The sequence below is a fragment of the Ranitomeya variabilis genome, chromosome 7 (assembly GCF_051348905.1).
Source record: "Ranitomeya variabilis isolate aRanVar5 chromosome 7, aRanVar5.hap1, whole genome shotgun sequence".
NCBI classification, from domain to species: domain Eukaryota; kingdom Metazoa; phylum Chordata; class Amphibia; order Anura; family Dendrobatidae; genus Ranitomeya; species Ranitomeya variabilis.
Genome location: NC_135238.1, coordinates 13,561,553 through 13,577,613, shown reverse-complemented (window position 1 = coordinate 13,577,613; position 16,061 = coordinate 13,561,553). Strand labels below are relative to the sequence as shown.

General features: G+C 44.4%; 1 protein-coding gene across 1 annotated transcript; it reads right to left on the bottom strand.

Moving 5' to 3' along the window:
* Nucleotides 1–8,176: 8,176 nt before the first annotated feature.
* LOC143785372 (nmrA-like family domain-containing protein 1) lies at nt 8,177–12,814 on the bottom strand. The gene is made up of 5 exons (XM_077274164.1): nt 12,616–12,814; nt 10,623–10,861; nt 10,261–10,510; nt 8,916–9,106; nt 8,177–8,637 (listed from the first exon to the last, which is right to left on the bottom strand). Exons 1-5 carry the CDS (start codon nt 12,752–12,754, stop codon nt 8,458–8,460), a joined length of 999 nt encoding a protein of 332 aa, XP_077130279.1. The 5' UTR covers nt 12,755–12,814; the 3' UTR covers nt 8,177–8,457.
* Nucleotides 12,815–16,061: the final 3,247 nt, after the last annotated feature.

The window sequence follows — 16,061 nt, the reverse complement described above, 5'->3', positions numbered from 1 at the left end:
TCTCCCACCCCAAATTCATTTTGATGCTATCAAGGACTTATAGTGAATGATGGGGACACAGGACAGGACTAAGGCTATGTGCCCACGTTCCGGATTTGCAGGAGAAAATTCTGCTGCATATCTTAATGTGTTGGCAGGAAGAAAGTTACGTTAAACAATTTTTTTTCCACATATTTGCCGTGCTTTTGTTACATATTTTCCCCCATTAGTACAGGTGAAATACACTGCAAGAACTGACATTATGCAGATTTTAATCTGCTGCAAATCTGGAAGGAAAAAATAATCAGCGTGTGCACGAGACGTCAGGGATCTCAGTCACGTTTCCTGTACTGTAAAACCTTCCATATATTCCGTGTGCACAAAGCCGAACAGGTAACTGGGGAGTCACAGACTGAATAGTTTATATTATTGGGGGGCAGAGATTATAGGTAATGGGGGGCACAGTGCTGATTATCACGTTATATTGTTAATGGTGTGTGACTAATAGTATATTAATGGTGGGGTACATGTCTGTATTGAGGGGGGAGACACAGGTACAGTCATGGCCAAAAGTATTGACACCCCTGCAATTCTGTCAGATAATACTCAGTTTCTTCCTGAAAATTATTGCAAACACAAATTCTTTGTTATTATTATCTTCATTTAATTTGTCTTAAATGAAAAAAACACAAAAAGAATTGTCCTAAAGCCAAATTGGATATAATTCCACACCAAACATAAAAAAGGGGGTGGACAAAAGTATTGGCACTGTTGGAAAAATCATGTGATGCTTCTCTAATTAGTGTAATTAACAGCACCTGTAACTTACCTGTGGCACCTAACAGGTGTTGGCAATAACTAAATCACACTTGCAGCCAGTTGACATGGATTAAAGTTGACTCAACCTCTGTCCTGTGTCCTTGTGTGTACCACATTGAGCATGGAGAAAAGAAAGAAGACCAAAGAACTGTCTGAGGACTTGAGAAACCAAATTGTGAGGAACCATGAGCAATCTCAAGGCTACAAGTCCATCTCCAAAGACCTGAATGTTCCTGTGTCTACCGTGCGCAGTGTCATCAAGAAGTGTAAAGCCCATGGCACTGTGGCTAACCTCCCTAGATGTGGACGGAAAAGAAAAATTGTCAAGAGATTTCAACGCAAGATTATGCGGATGTTGGATAAAGGACCTCGACTAACATCCAAACAAGTTCAAGCTGCCCTGCAGTCCGAGCGTACAACAGTGTCAACCCGTCCTATCCGTCGGCATCTGAATGAAAAGGGACTATATGGTAGGAGACCCAGGAAGACCCCACTTCTTACCCCGAAACATAAAAAAGCCAGGCTGGAGTTTGCCAAAACCTACCTGAAAAAGCCTAAAACGTTTTGGAAGCATGTTCTCTGGTCAGATGAGACAAAAGTAGAGCTTTTTGGGCAAAGGCATCAACATAGAGTTTACAGGAGAAAAAAAGAGGCATTCAAAGAAGAGAACACGGTCCCTACAGTCAAACATGGCGGAGGTTCCCTGATGTTTTGGGGTTGCTTTGCTGCCTCTGGCACTGGACTGCTTGACCGTGTGCATGGCATTATGAAGTCTGAAGACTACCAACAAATTTTGCAGCATAGTGTAGGGCCCAGTGTGAGAAAGCTGGGTCTCCCTCAGAGGTCATGGGTCTTCCAGCAGGACAATGACCCAAAACACACTTCAAAAAGCACTAGAAAATGGTTTGAGAGAAAGCACTGGAGACTTCTAAGGTGGCCAGCAAGGAGTCCAGACCTGAATCCCATAGAACACCTGAGGAGAGATCTAAAAGTGGCAGTTTGGAGAAGGCACCCTGCAAATATCAGGGACCTGGAGCAGTTTGCCAAAGAAGAATGGTCTAAAATTCCAGCAGAGCATTGTAAGAATCTCATTTGTGGTTACCTGAAGCGGTTGGTCGCAGTTATTTTAGCTAAAGGTTGTGCAACCAAGTATTAGGCTGAGGGTGCCAATACTTTTTTCTGGCCCATTTTTGGAGTTTTGTGTGAAATGATCAATGTTTTGCTTTTTGCTTCATTCTCTTTTGTGTTTTTTTCATTTAAGACAAATTAAATGAAGATAATAATAACAAAGAATTTGTGTTTGCAATCATTTTCAGGAAGAAACTGAGTATTATCTGACAGAATTGCAGGGGTGTCAATACTTTTGGCCATGACTGTATGTATACAATGTATGTGACTTTGTTATTTTCAGGGCTGCGATGATCATCCTGACAAGTCAAGTCGTGGCTGGGAGATGTCAACATGAAGGTCTGACCAGATGGAGAAGAAACAGGAGGAAGGGGCTCCAATCAGACGAGACGTCAGCAGTGCCGGGATGTAGATATTATTCTGTATTTGTTCTGTGTGACGTGGAGTGATAATGTTATCTGTAAAATCCCTTATTCTATATTCCCACATTTGTGTGAAATGTCCGTGTGCTGCCAGGTTTTTTTATCGGATGGCACACTGGCTCATAGAGTTTTATAGGTCCATTCACACATACATGAAAATCATGGATCTGAGAATAAGATCCTTGAGGGTCAGAGAATGTTCTGCCCTGATCCGATTTTGAGGATCAGAATAGGACATGCTCAATGCGTCTGTAAAAGCCTTATTATGTATAGCACAGTCCCTTAGTATATAGTGTACTCACTTACTATGTATAGCACAGTCCCTTAGTATATAGTGTACTCACTTACTATGTATAGCACAGTCCCTTAGTATATAGTGTGCTCACTTACTATGTATAGCACAGTCCCTTAGTATATAGTGTACTTACTATGTATAGCACAGTCCCTTAGTATATAGTGTGCTCACTTACTATGTATAGCACAGTCCCTTAGTATATAGTGTACTCACTTACTATGTATAGCACAGTCCCTTAGTATATAGTGTACTTACTATGTATAGCACAGTCCCTTAGTATATAGTGTGCTCACTTATTTTGTATTGCACAGTCCCTTAGTATATAGTGTACATGCTTATGTATAGCACAGTCCCTTAGAATATAGTGTACTCACTTATTATGTATAGCACAGTCCCTTAGTATATAGTGTGCTCACTTATTTTGTATTGCACAGTCCCTTAGTATATAGTGTACTCACTTACTATGTATAGCACAGTCCCTTAGAATATAGTGTACTCACTTATTATGTATAGCACAGTCCCTTAGTATATAGTGTACTCACTATGTATAGCACAGTCCCTTAGAATATAGTGTACTCACTTATTTTGTATAGCACAGTCCCTTAGTATATAGTGTACTCACTATGTATAGCACAGTCCCTTAGAATATAGTGTACTCACTTATTATGTATAGCACAGTCCCTTAGTATATAGTGTACTCACTTACTATGTATAGCACAGTCCCTTAGAATATAGTGTACTCACTTATTATGTATGGCACAGTCCCTTAGTATATAGTGTGCTAACTTATTATGTATAGCACAGTCCCTTAGTATATAGTGTACTCACTTGTTATGTATAGCACAGTCCCTTAGTATATAGTGTACTCACTTATTATGTATAGCACAGTCCCTTAGTATATAGTGTACTCACTTATTTTGTATAGCACAGTCCCTTAGTATATAGTGTACTCACTATGTATAGCACAGTCCCTTAGAATATAGTGTACTCACTTATTATGTATAGCACAGTCCCTTAGTATATAGTGTACTCACTTACTATGTATAGCACAGTCCCTTAGAATATAGTGTACTCACTTATTATGTATGGCACAGTCCCTTAGTATATAGTGTGCTAACTTATTATGTATAGCACAGTCCCTTAGTATATAGTGTACTCACTTGTTATGTATAGCACAGTCCCTTAGTATATAGTGTACTCACTTATTATGTATAGCACAGTCCCTTAGTATATAGTGTACTCACTTATTTTGTATAGCACAGTCCCTTAGTATATAGTGTACTCACTATGTATAGCACAGTCCCTTAGAATATAGTGTACTCACTTATTATGTATAGCACAGTCCCTTAGTATATAGTGTACTCACTTACTATGTATAGCACAGTCCCTTAGAATATAGTGTACTCACTTATTATGTATGGCACAGTCCCTTAGTATATAGTGTGCTAACTTATTATGTATAGCACAGTCCCTTAGTATATAGTGTACTCACTTGTTATGTATAGCACAGTCCCTTAGTATATAGTGTACTCACTTATTATGTATAGCACAGTCCCTTAGTATATAGTGTACTCACTTACTATGTATAGCACAGTCCCTTAGTATATAGTGTACTCACTTATTATGTATAGCACAGTCCCTTAGTATATAGTGTACTCACTTACTATGTATAGCACAGTCCCTTAGTATATAGTGTACATGCTTATTATGCTTATTATGTATATAGTTAAATAGTTTTCTCTTTTATCATGTATAACACTGTCCCTTATTGTGTACCATCCGCTCTAGTTATATATGGTGCCGTCCCTTATTATATAGCTTTCTCTGCTGTTATGTACAGTGCTGTCTCTTACATAGCGTAGTCTTATTATTTTTGTTATTTACAGTGCCCTCTTTTATTACATAGTCCCCTTACTTGTTAGATATAAAATTACTGCTGATGGAGCAGCCAGTGACCAGACGACCAGTCCATCAGCTCCTCCATTAGAAAAGAACCTTTCCCATCATTGCATTATACATCTTACAAGACAGGACAGTGTGTAATAAAGACAGGGCTCTATATAATCCGATATGTAAGAAACGGAGCTGTATATAACAAGAGAGGGCACTGTGTAATAAGAGACGGCAATATACATAATAAAGGAGACTATGTAATCTATATACATGTATGTGTGTGTGGTTGTATATACAGGTCCTTCTCAAAAAATTAGCATATAGTGTTAAATTTCATTATTTACCATAATGTAATGATTACAATTAAACTTTCATATATTATAGATTCATTATCCACCAACTGAAATTTGTCAGGTCTTTTATTGTTTTAATACTGATGATTTTGGCCTACAACTCCTGATAACCCGAAAAACCTGTCTCAATAAATTAGCATATCAAGAAAAGGTTCTCTAAACGACCTATTACCCTAATCTTCTGAATCAACTAATTAACTCTAAACACATGCAAAAGATACCTGAGGCTTTTAAAAACTCCCTGCCTGGTTCATTACTCAAAACCCCCATCATGGGTAAGACTAGCGACCTGACAGATGTCAAGAAGGCCATCATTGACACCCTCAAGCAAGAGGGTAAGACCCAGAAAGAAATTTCTCAACAAATAGGCTGTTCCCAGAGTGCTGTATCAAGGCACCTCAATGGTAAGTCTGTTGGAAGGAAACAATGTGGCAGAAAACGCTGTACAACGAGAAGAGGTGACCGGACCCTGAGGAAGATTGTGGAGAAGGACCGATTCCAGACCTTGGGGAACCTGAGGATGCAGTGGACTGAGTCTGGTGTGGAAACATCCAGAGCCACCGTGCACAGGCGTGTGCAGGAAATGGGCTACAGGTGCCGCATTCCCCAGGTAAACAGCGGCAGAAGCGCCTGACCTGGGCTACAGAGAAGCAGCACTGGACTGTTGCTAAGTGGTCCCAAGTACTTTTTTCTGATGAAAGCAAATTTTGCATGTCATTCGGAAATCAAGGTGCCAGAGTCTGGAGGAAGACTGGGGAGAAGGAAATGCCAAAATGCCTGAAGTCCAGTGTCAAGTACCCAGTCAGTGATGGTGTGGGGTGCCATGTCAGCTGCTGGTGTTGGTCCACTGTGTTTCATCAAGGGCAGGGTCAATGCAGCTAGCTATCAGGAGATTTTGGAGCACTTCATGCTTCCCTCGGCTGAAATGCTTTATGGAGATGAAGATTTCATTTTTCAGCACGACCTGGCACCTGCTCACAGTGCCAAAACCACTGGTAAATGGTTTACTGACCATGGTATTACTGTGCTCAATTGGCCTGCCAACTCTCCTGACCTGAACCCCATAGAGAATCTGTGGGATATTGTGAAGAGAAAGTTGAGAGACGCAAGACCCAACACTCTGGATGAGCTTAAGGCCGCTATTGAAGCATCCTGGGCCTCCATAACATCTCAGCAGTGTCACAGGCTGATTGCCTCCATGCCACGCCGCATTGAAGCAGTCATTTCTGCCAAAGGATTCCCGACCAAGTATTGAGTGCATAACTGAACATTATTATTTGATGGTTTTTTTGTTATTAAAAAACACTTTTATTTGATTGGACGGGTGAAATATGCTAATTTATTGAGACAGGTTTTTTGGGTTTTCAGGAGTTGTAGGCCAAAATCATCAGTATTAAAACAATAAAAGACCTGACAAATTTCAGTTGGTGGATAATGAATCTATAATATATGAAAGTTTAATTGTAATCATTACATTATGGTAAATAATGAAATTTAACACTATATGCTAATTTTTTGAGAAGGACCTGTATATATATGTAGCCTTGTCGCCATAAAAGGTGGGGTGCCCAGACACATTTCTTGCACAGGGGCCCCAAGCTGTCAGTGTCCGCACCTAGATCTCTGCTCTCAGTGACTCAAATAATCCTATATACACCGTATATCAACAGGCCCAAGCCGGAGGCCTCCTGTCTCCTGATACATACAGGATTGCTTCCATAATGTAGCAGGTCGCAAAGTAACAGAATGTAACCCCTTATCCATTCTGAATAGTAGCCGGCATCTCCTGAGTCTTATGGGGTGAGATCCAGCAATGGCCGCCATCATACATGTTGTCCTAGATAGGAGAGAAGGGAGAGGCTCCTGCTGCAGACACAGGACAGTGATGAGGTGACGCGGATGATCTCTTACCTCGTAATCATATTTGCTTAATATTCTTATGCTGCTGTCAGTCCTCACTGCCGCCCTGCATTCTCCTTGTGAACTAGGAGGCTCAGGATGAACAGCAGGGGTGATGGATTATCTTTTTGGCTGATAACACTGGTCAACACAAAAAAACTCATCAGCAAAGGTACTATGTCTTTTTTATGGAGTTTGATGTGCTGATTCCAAAAAATATGCTTAGTTTTGCTCTATCACAAAGTTTCTGAGATAGAAGTATTTTTCTTATTACGTTATTTCTGCATTTTCAGTGTATGTGGTTTTTCCTATGTCATTCCCATGTCTTTGCTCGTCTTACTTAATTGTGAATTTTCTTACAGGGACAACATCAGTAAAGGTTTTAGTGAGTTTTATGGGAAGGAGAATTGACAGCATACCTCCCAACTTTTGAAGATGGGAAAGAGGGGCAAATTTTAGGCCACGCCTCTGACCACCCCCATTCATAATTAGTCACACCCATATCCACGTCCCAACCACACCCATTGAGCACTGCTGATCACACTGTTTTATATACAATAATTATAAACAAAAAAAATATGGCCACACAGTGCCCCATACTGTATAATGGCCGCACATGATGCTCCATACTGTATAATGGCCACACATGATGCTCCATACTGTATAATGGCCACACATGACGCTCCATACTGTATAATGGCCACACATGATACTTCGTACCATATAATGGCCACACATAGCTACTCCTACACACACGGCTGCGCTCCGTACACCTCATACACATTTAGCTCCGCTCCATACACCTCGTACAACTTACTGATGTCTCAGTTAATTGTACTTTTGGTATCTATTTTTATTTTTGACATACCAGTAGCTGCTGCATTTTCCACTCTAGGCTTATACTCGAGTCAATAAGTTCTCCCAGTTTGTTGCAAAATTAAGGGGGGGGGGGGGGGGGGGGGGTCATCTTATACAGTAATTTCACCCTTCTGTGACTTCATCCCCGGCCACACGTCAGTTGTGGTGACGGATCCTCGTAACCGTGAACATGGTTTATTTAATAGGAAGTTAAAGCATTAAACCAGTAATGACCTGAAGTCTGTGTGTTGTATTCATTCATGTCAGTCTTAGAGGGAGTTGTCGCACCGACCTGACAGGAAATCTACTGCAGTGTGAATAGCGCCGTCCTACAATGGCCGCCACAGATCTGCTAATCACTATACTGTTCCCCTCCGGGGGGCGCCGACACAGAACACATCACCCTCCGGCGTCCATACGTGGCCTTGTTACCCATAGCCTCATTTTTTAAAGGTTGTAGTGACACTAATGGATCCGTGGCCTTGTATTTCCCCAGTAACCATCATCCCCTTACAATTCACACACTAATGTCATAGTTCAGAAATTGTTTTATTAGACAAAATATAGAAAACTGGAGACCTGCGGTCCCGGGCGTTTCACAGTAATGGTCCCAAAAACTAGGACAGGCAGTGTATAGCAGCCAGTCAGGGTACAGCTTTTATCTTCCACATGGAGTCTCAGGAGTGAGAGCTGGGTTTTGATTGGTTGCTACGGTCACAATACTTCCTCCCACCTGTCTCCATGCACTAGTTATTCTAAAGCAGCCCCGAGGTTTCAGTATTTCACAGTCTTTCCTCCACTACAAGTCACTTCACAAGTCCTTAAACGCCTCCTTGTTCTCCTCCATCCATGGTTGGAAGGTCTTGGCTTTGGGGTTGAGCTTTAAGGTGATGTCCACGTCCCGGTCGGGCTTTGTGATGTAGAAGCGGAACATGTTGGCCAGCTCCGCCGCTCCGGGGAAGCCGAGATTCTCGTACGCTTCAGGGGAGATCTGTGGGCAAAATACACACAAGGGACATTACAGCACAGGCCTCACTACAAGCTACTGCTCTCTGGTATCAGTCCTGTTAGGCAGAGGAGACTGTCCTGTAATATCAGATCCAGCTAAGTGAGCAGAAGTGTAAATGCAGCTCTGGTTGTGAGCGGGTGAACGCCACCCTGTGCCCAGCGAGTACAAAGCACGGGATGGCTGCCTCGTAGTGCCCAGACTACACTGTGGCGGCCATTATGGCGGTGTCATATCTGAGGGAGAGAAGCCGCTGATCTCACCTGGGCGTCTTTGATGTCCTTGCCGGTGACTTTGGACATTATGGCCGCATACTGCTCCACCTCCAGCTTCTCCGTGCTCAGTCCGATGTTCTTGCCCACGTATTCTGATGGCGACTTCAGGACGCTGACCACCACGCCGCCCACATCTTTGACGGACATCCCATCCAGGGGCACATCACCCATCGGGATGGCTGGAAAGAGAAGGAGCAGACTGCAACAAACCCTCAGCTGTAGAACATTATATCCAGAGATATCAACTATGGATGTACACAAGCATATGACCAGTCACTGACAGCTAGCAGAGATCATGAATAAACAATTAGTTTCATTATGCTCCAGAGCTGCAATCAGTTGATCTGCATGATAATACTCTGCACCAGTAGGGGGCAGTAACGTGCCGAGTGACCGGCATTAGGAGATTCCCTGCGCAGATCTGAACGCAGCGCCTCAGGGAGACAACGAGGCCTCTGTGCAGCCATTACAAGGGTCCACTCAGTCTTCATAGGCCCCTGAACAGAAGTCCTGCATGGATGGAGGAGGCCTTCCCATAAAATATCATCGTGTCAGATAGTGGAGGTCCATCTGGTGGGACCCTCAGCATTCGAGGATGGAGGGTTCTGGTCCCCCTTAGTAGAGCAGCAGTCGAATACGCGCCCTCCTGCTCCATTCACAGCACGGACCCCAGTAGTTGGAAAGGCAGAGAAATTCTCCCTGTGGGCATTTGTTTTTGCCCATAAGCTCAGTGTAAGGCCTCAGTCAGACAGACGATTGTCACGTATGAGGGAAGGGAGCCGGATTATTCTCAGAGGGTGGGGAAAGGAGTGGGGCCACACACGATGTCAGGGCAATGTGTTCCCCCCACCCATTGATTTTCATGGTGGATATTGATTCCCCACGGATAGTAATTGTACATTCATGAGATTTTCCACTGACCACTCGGTCAATGAAGCATTGTGGACATGGGAATGGCCCCAGACACGAGTCATCTGTGAAAACCAGCGATGGCTCTCAAGGCCTAAAACAGACTTTACCTCACTGGGTCCAGTGCCGACTACGTCTTCGCTGCAGCGGCCATTATACCAGCACTGCAGCCAATCACTGAGCTCAGCGGTTCGAACCGTCTACTTTGGCCCAGCTCAGTGATTGGCTGCAGCACCGATGTTGTGACAATGGAACCAGGGATGGAGAAGACTCAGTTCAATGGTTTGTGGGTAGAAAGAGGCTGAAAATCATCCACTTCCTGTATAATTGGTGCCTTGTGACAGCAGCCATTTTGGGCGTCCCCTATATAAAGCTATGAAGGCCTCTCCCTCATTAATGACGAGTGACGGAACGTTCCTTGTACCTAGTGAGTAGCCATCACCGTCCTTGTTCTTCTGGGGCCTGAAGAAGGTCAGCAGGTTCTCGTAGTAACAGGGAAGCCTCACGCTGATCATGGGGACCCAGATCTCACGGAAATATTCCTCAATTTCTCCTTTTCCATCAAAATGCAGCACCTCCAGCTTTCCCTCCGTCAGTTTCTTCACATTCTCCAGGCCGCTGAAGACCACAATCTCCAGGTCGAGACGCTTGGACAGATCTGCGATCAGTTTACCCTGGAGAAGTTTATAAGAGTGTTATCAGGATCCAGAGCAGCGCTCCTTACATGAACCAGGAGGCCCAGGATGAATCCCACATCATGCGACAGTCTAGTAATGGCGCCGTTACCTGTGTGATCTCTTTCTCCTTGTTGAAATGCTCCCAAAAGTTGGTGACCAGGAACGCCCCATACGCCCCGCTCAGGGCGGCCTCCAGGCTCTTCTCATCGTCCAGATCCGCGGACACGACCTCCGCTCCGGCCTCCTTTAGCTTCACAGCTGCCGGTTTGCTGGTGTCCCGAGTCACCGCCCTGACCTCAAAGGTGCCATCATCCAGGAGAGCGGCAGCGACGGATCCGCCCTGAGCTCCTGGGAGAGAAAGCACAAGACATGGCGGACATTAGCACCGCGGCCAAACATCAGGAAACAGCGCCATCCAGAGGGTTGGGAAAAACCGAGGGACCACCCTGTAAATATTCACCATCAGTCCAGAGTATATCGGGACCACCCTGTAAATATTCACCATCAGTCCGGAGTATACCGGGACCACCCTGTAAATATTCACCATCAGTCCGGAGTGTACCGGGACCACCCTGTAAATATTCACCATCAGTCCGGAGTGTACCGGGACCACCCTGTAAATATTCACCATCAGTCCGGAGTATACCGGGACCACCCTGCTTACCGAAACAGACACCAGGGGGCGCTCCAGCACCTCTTTCCTGGAGTTAAAGTAGTTTGAACAGGGCCCCGTCTGCCATTATGGGTGCAGGTGACATTTTTCAGATGTTTTCAACTAAATTATAATTTGACATTTTGAAATGTGGCAGAAGAAAAAAAAAAAAAAAAAACCCATACAGACACAGGAATAAGCAGCCATCACTTTTCTGATTTCTTTGCTCAACTCCTAAGCAACAAATAATAAAACTTGTTTGGAAAACCAGCAGCAGCGGTAATGTTAGTAAGGACAGTCTCATATGTTGAAGTGGGAAAAATATCTAAAAACCTGAAGCCAACGTATGTACGACCGGCCATGGACCTCACAACGGTAAGGTTGGCAAAAGCAGCGACAGGCAGCATTATTTTATTTATTTAACATCCTACATTAAGAACATTCTGGAAAGCGGCGTCCTGGTTTATTAATCAGCGACTTAAGTGCGATAATTACCACTCACCCAAACGGGCGTTCTGCCATTGGAGAATATTATCCCCACATGGGAACCTGCGAGTTCAGGGAGACTTACTGCATAAGAACTGAAATCGCCGACTCAGGAAGAAACCGAACGTCCCGAAACCGATTATTAAGAATATTTCACGTAAAACTTATATTGCCATGTCCTAGCAAAGGAGGTTTTTTTATTTTTTTTTGTTTGTTTTTTTAAAGGTTTTAAGAGGAAATCTGGGACAATTCTTATTCATAGAATGACCGGCTATAATTCTATACATATAGGAATCAATAACATTAATTTTCAAAATATTATCCAAGGCTAGTTTCTACTGGAAATTTAAAAAAAAATAAAAAATTAAATGGAAGAGCTTCTCCCCTCCCCCTTTAGTCTTTATTACCGTCCCTTTTCCTTCCCACTATAGATGATAATATTTAACACAGGACAGTTACATATACACTTGTGTTTGTTTCTTCCGAAGTTTCGCTAACTTTTAACCAAAATGTCCCCACAGCTGGGAGAATAGTAGATTTAAAGAGGCAGCTCCCTTCCTACTAACCACCTACTGCCTGCAGCATCTACAGGGTTAAACAGCCCTACCTGCTGCCCACCCTGCTGGACCCGGGGCGGTAGGAGCCAGCTGGGGGGCACAGCCGACACCCGCTGTATACACACAGACTACAACTCAAGGGTTAAACAGTGGGGTCCCGACCCCCCTCCATAGTACTTGGGGTAAACCCCCCATAACCAGGAGCTGCCCCAATATAAAGCTGCTTGTAAGGTTCCCCATCCCAGGACTGGTGACAGATGCTGGGGGTTGTAGTCCAGCAGAGCCGCACCGCCTGTACATAGGGTGGGCGACCTATGGGGGATATACAGCAGTCACAGGAGCAGCCACCGCCGCCTGCAACGGAAAGTTCCCCAAACTCCAGCCCTTTCCTCCTCCCCCGCACTCACCTGTAGCTCCAAACACCACGAAGACTCTCTTGTCGGCCATGTCTGCTGTGCACTGGATGTGTGTGCGGGTATACAGCCCAGAGCGGGTTATATACCGAGCCCGGACCCCTCCCCACCCTGGGCTGTGGCCAAGTGTCATAATGACTCAGCACTGCACACAACAGTCAGCCCCCCATCCCAAGACCCTCTAACACCCTCACTATGTCCGCCGGGCAGTCAGCAGTCACACTATTATCAGCCAAGAAGGACATTCCATCACCCCGGCTGTTCAGCCTGAGCTGCCTAGTTCACCAGCAGAATGCAGGACTGACAGCAGCAGAGGAATATTCAGCTTCATGTATAAACGCAGAGTAATGGCAGGAAACATGATTACAAGATCTTGAAGTAATAAGGGATTTTAATGACAGATGACCAATGTTGTTGTGTTTTTTTTTATACATTTAAAGGGGAATTCCACTGAAATTAATAGCAGGGCGGCCGGTCCTATTTCTAGGACTCTCGCTGGTGGATGTTGATTGGCTGAATGTCTGCGGCAGCTAATCAGCACTCTGCTCACTGGCGGCCATTGTGAATGTGGCTCAGGATCCGTGGCTCACAGGCAGGGCCGGCCCGAGAGATTACGGGCCCTAGGCGAAACTATTTTGTTGCGCCCCTACTACTTTTAACATACCTACCAACTTTTGAAGATGGGAAAGAGGGACAAAGTTTGCGTCGCGCTAAGAGCGTCGCGGCAAATTTTAGGCCACGCCTCTGACCACACCCATTCATAACTAGCCACACCCATATCCACATCCCAACCACACCCATTTAGCACTGCTGATCACACTGTTTCATAAAGAATAATTATAAACAAACAAATATGGCCACACAGTGCTCCATACTGTATAATGGCCACTCATGATGCTCCATACTGTATAATGCCCACACATGATGCTGCATACTGTATAATGGCCACACATGATGCTCCATACTGTATAATGGCCACACATGATGCTCCATACTGTATAATGACCGCACATGATGCTCCATACTGTATAATGGCCACACATGATGCTCCATACTGTATAATGACCGCACATGATGCTCCATACTGTATAATGACTGCACATGATGCTCCATACTGTATAATGACCCCACATGATGCTCCATACTGTATAATGGCTGTACATGATGCTCCATACTGTATAATGGCTGTACATGATGCTCCATACTGTATAATGGCCACACAGTGCTCCATATTGTATAATGGCCCCACATGATGCTCCATACTGTATAATGGCCCCACTGGATGCTCCATATTGTATAATGGCCGCACATGATGCTCCATACTGTATAATGGCCACACATGATGCTCCATACTGTATAATGACCACACATGATGCTCCATACTGTATAATGGCCACACATGATGCTCCATACTGTATAATGACCGCACATGATACTCCATACTGTATAATGGCCACACACTACGCTCCATACTGTACAATGGCCACACATGATGCTCCATACTGTATAATGGCCACACATGATGCTCCATACTGTATAATGGCCACACATGATGCTCCATACTGTATAATGACCACACATGATGCTCCATACTGTATAATGGCCACACATGATGCTCCATACTGTATAATGGCCACACATGATGCTCCATACTGTATAATGGCCACACATGATGCTCCATACTGTATAATGGCCACACATGATGCTCCATACTGTATAATGGCCACACATGATGCTCCATACTGTATAATGACTACACATGATGCTCCATACTGTATATTGGCCGCACATGATACTTCGTACCATATAATGGCCACACATAGCTACTCCTACACACGCGGCTGCACTCCGTACACACGCGCTCCACTCCATACACCTCGTACACACATGGCTCCGCTCCGTACACCTCGTACACATTTAGCTCCGCTCCATACACCTCACACACGACTCTGCTCCGTACACCTCATACACACACGGCTCCCCTCCATACACCTCATACACATTCAGCTCCGCTCCATACACCTTTTGCCTTTTGAAAAGATTTTTTATAATTTATTCTATTTTTTCTCTGGCGCCCCCCTTAGGGTCGGCGCCCTAGGCGGCCGCCTAGTTCGCCTATACGTTCGGGCCGGCCCTGCTCACAGGACTCCTCTTTCTATGGACGATCCGTGCCCTGAATCCGATCCCATGACCGGGGCGGCCGTGTAATCCCAGTATTGAAGTGCGGTTTATAATCCCACTGTACATAATAGGCCGTGTGGTGGAGTAATCCTCCGCAGCCTCATACCGGTGACAAGGCGCAGGGACGTCGTCCTAGAAAAGACCAAACCGCCACAAATAACGACAATGCAGGGGGGCACTTAGTTTATCCTACAGCTCATGACTGTGGAAAGACAGCATTTCCTAGAAATCACCTGAACAAGCAGGGAATGCTGGGAGATTTCAGCTCTGAAGTCTGCAGAATTGTGAATGCAGCTCTGGAGTATAACATTGAGCTCACATTGGAGTTGTCAATTCTCGTTTTTTTTTCTGTCTAGGACATTGTAAATTAGGTGACACATGATGGCCGCAGAACATCCCCCATTACCCTGCAGAACATCGCCCAACGAGTTTTTCAAGATCAGTCAGGGTCAGCAGAGTTTACAGCGGAGTTCAGAGTTTTTGAAGAACAAAATCAATGAGTTTTTCCAGCTGAAAACTTTCTCCCTGATATACAGGGGGTATTGTGAGGGAGTTTTGTAAGTTTTTTTCACCTCAATATTGTTTGGAGACCTTGTAACGTGATGTATGAAGTTTGCAGCAGTTTCCAGAAGGAGGTTTTTTTGAGTATTTTTTATTTTTTTTTACCTGTAGAACTTTTGAAAAACTCCTAGTGGGAAAAAAAAAAGAAAGTTCACGTCACTGAAATGGATCCTGAAGAAATCCCCCAAACCGATCACTGTCCAATCTGTAAAGACGCATCGGATAAGAAAATAAAACTCTTCAGAAAATGAAAAACTCCTCAAACGGCTTCTGCTTGATTAACTCGTGGGTCTTCACCTCCTCATATATCACGTTCCATAAGTGTCAGACATCAACTTACTCCTCTCTCCCCATAGAGAACGCATGAACGCTCCTGTGTATGAGCAAGCCCGGGAAGATGGCGGTCAGCCAATACGAGCGTTCCGAAAACAGTTATCTAGGAAGTGTGGGTTCTTACACTCCAGAGCTGAAATCTGAGTTCTACTGATTACTATAAGAAGCCATCAGAAAACTTGAGATCAGAACCCCTCACCTCATTAGCATAGATACGAGGGGGCAGAGGTTGTGGTCACTAATAGACTCCACCCTCCTGACTCTTCCTGCATAATTAAGGAGTCCAGCTTGTGCCATGATCTAACATCTATAAAGGGTAGGCTCAGTCACATTTAAAGGGCTTGTCTCATCAAGACAGACGCTTC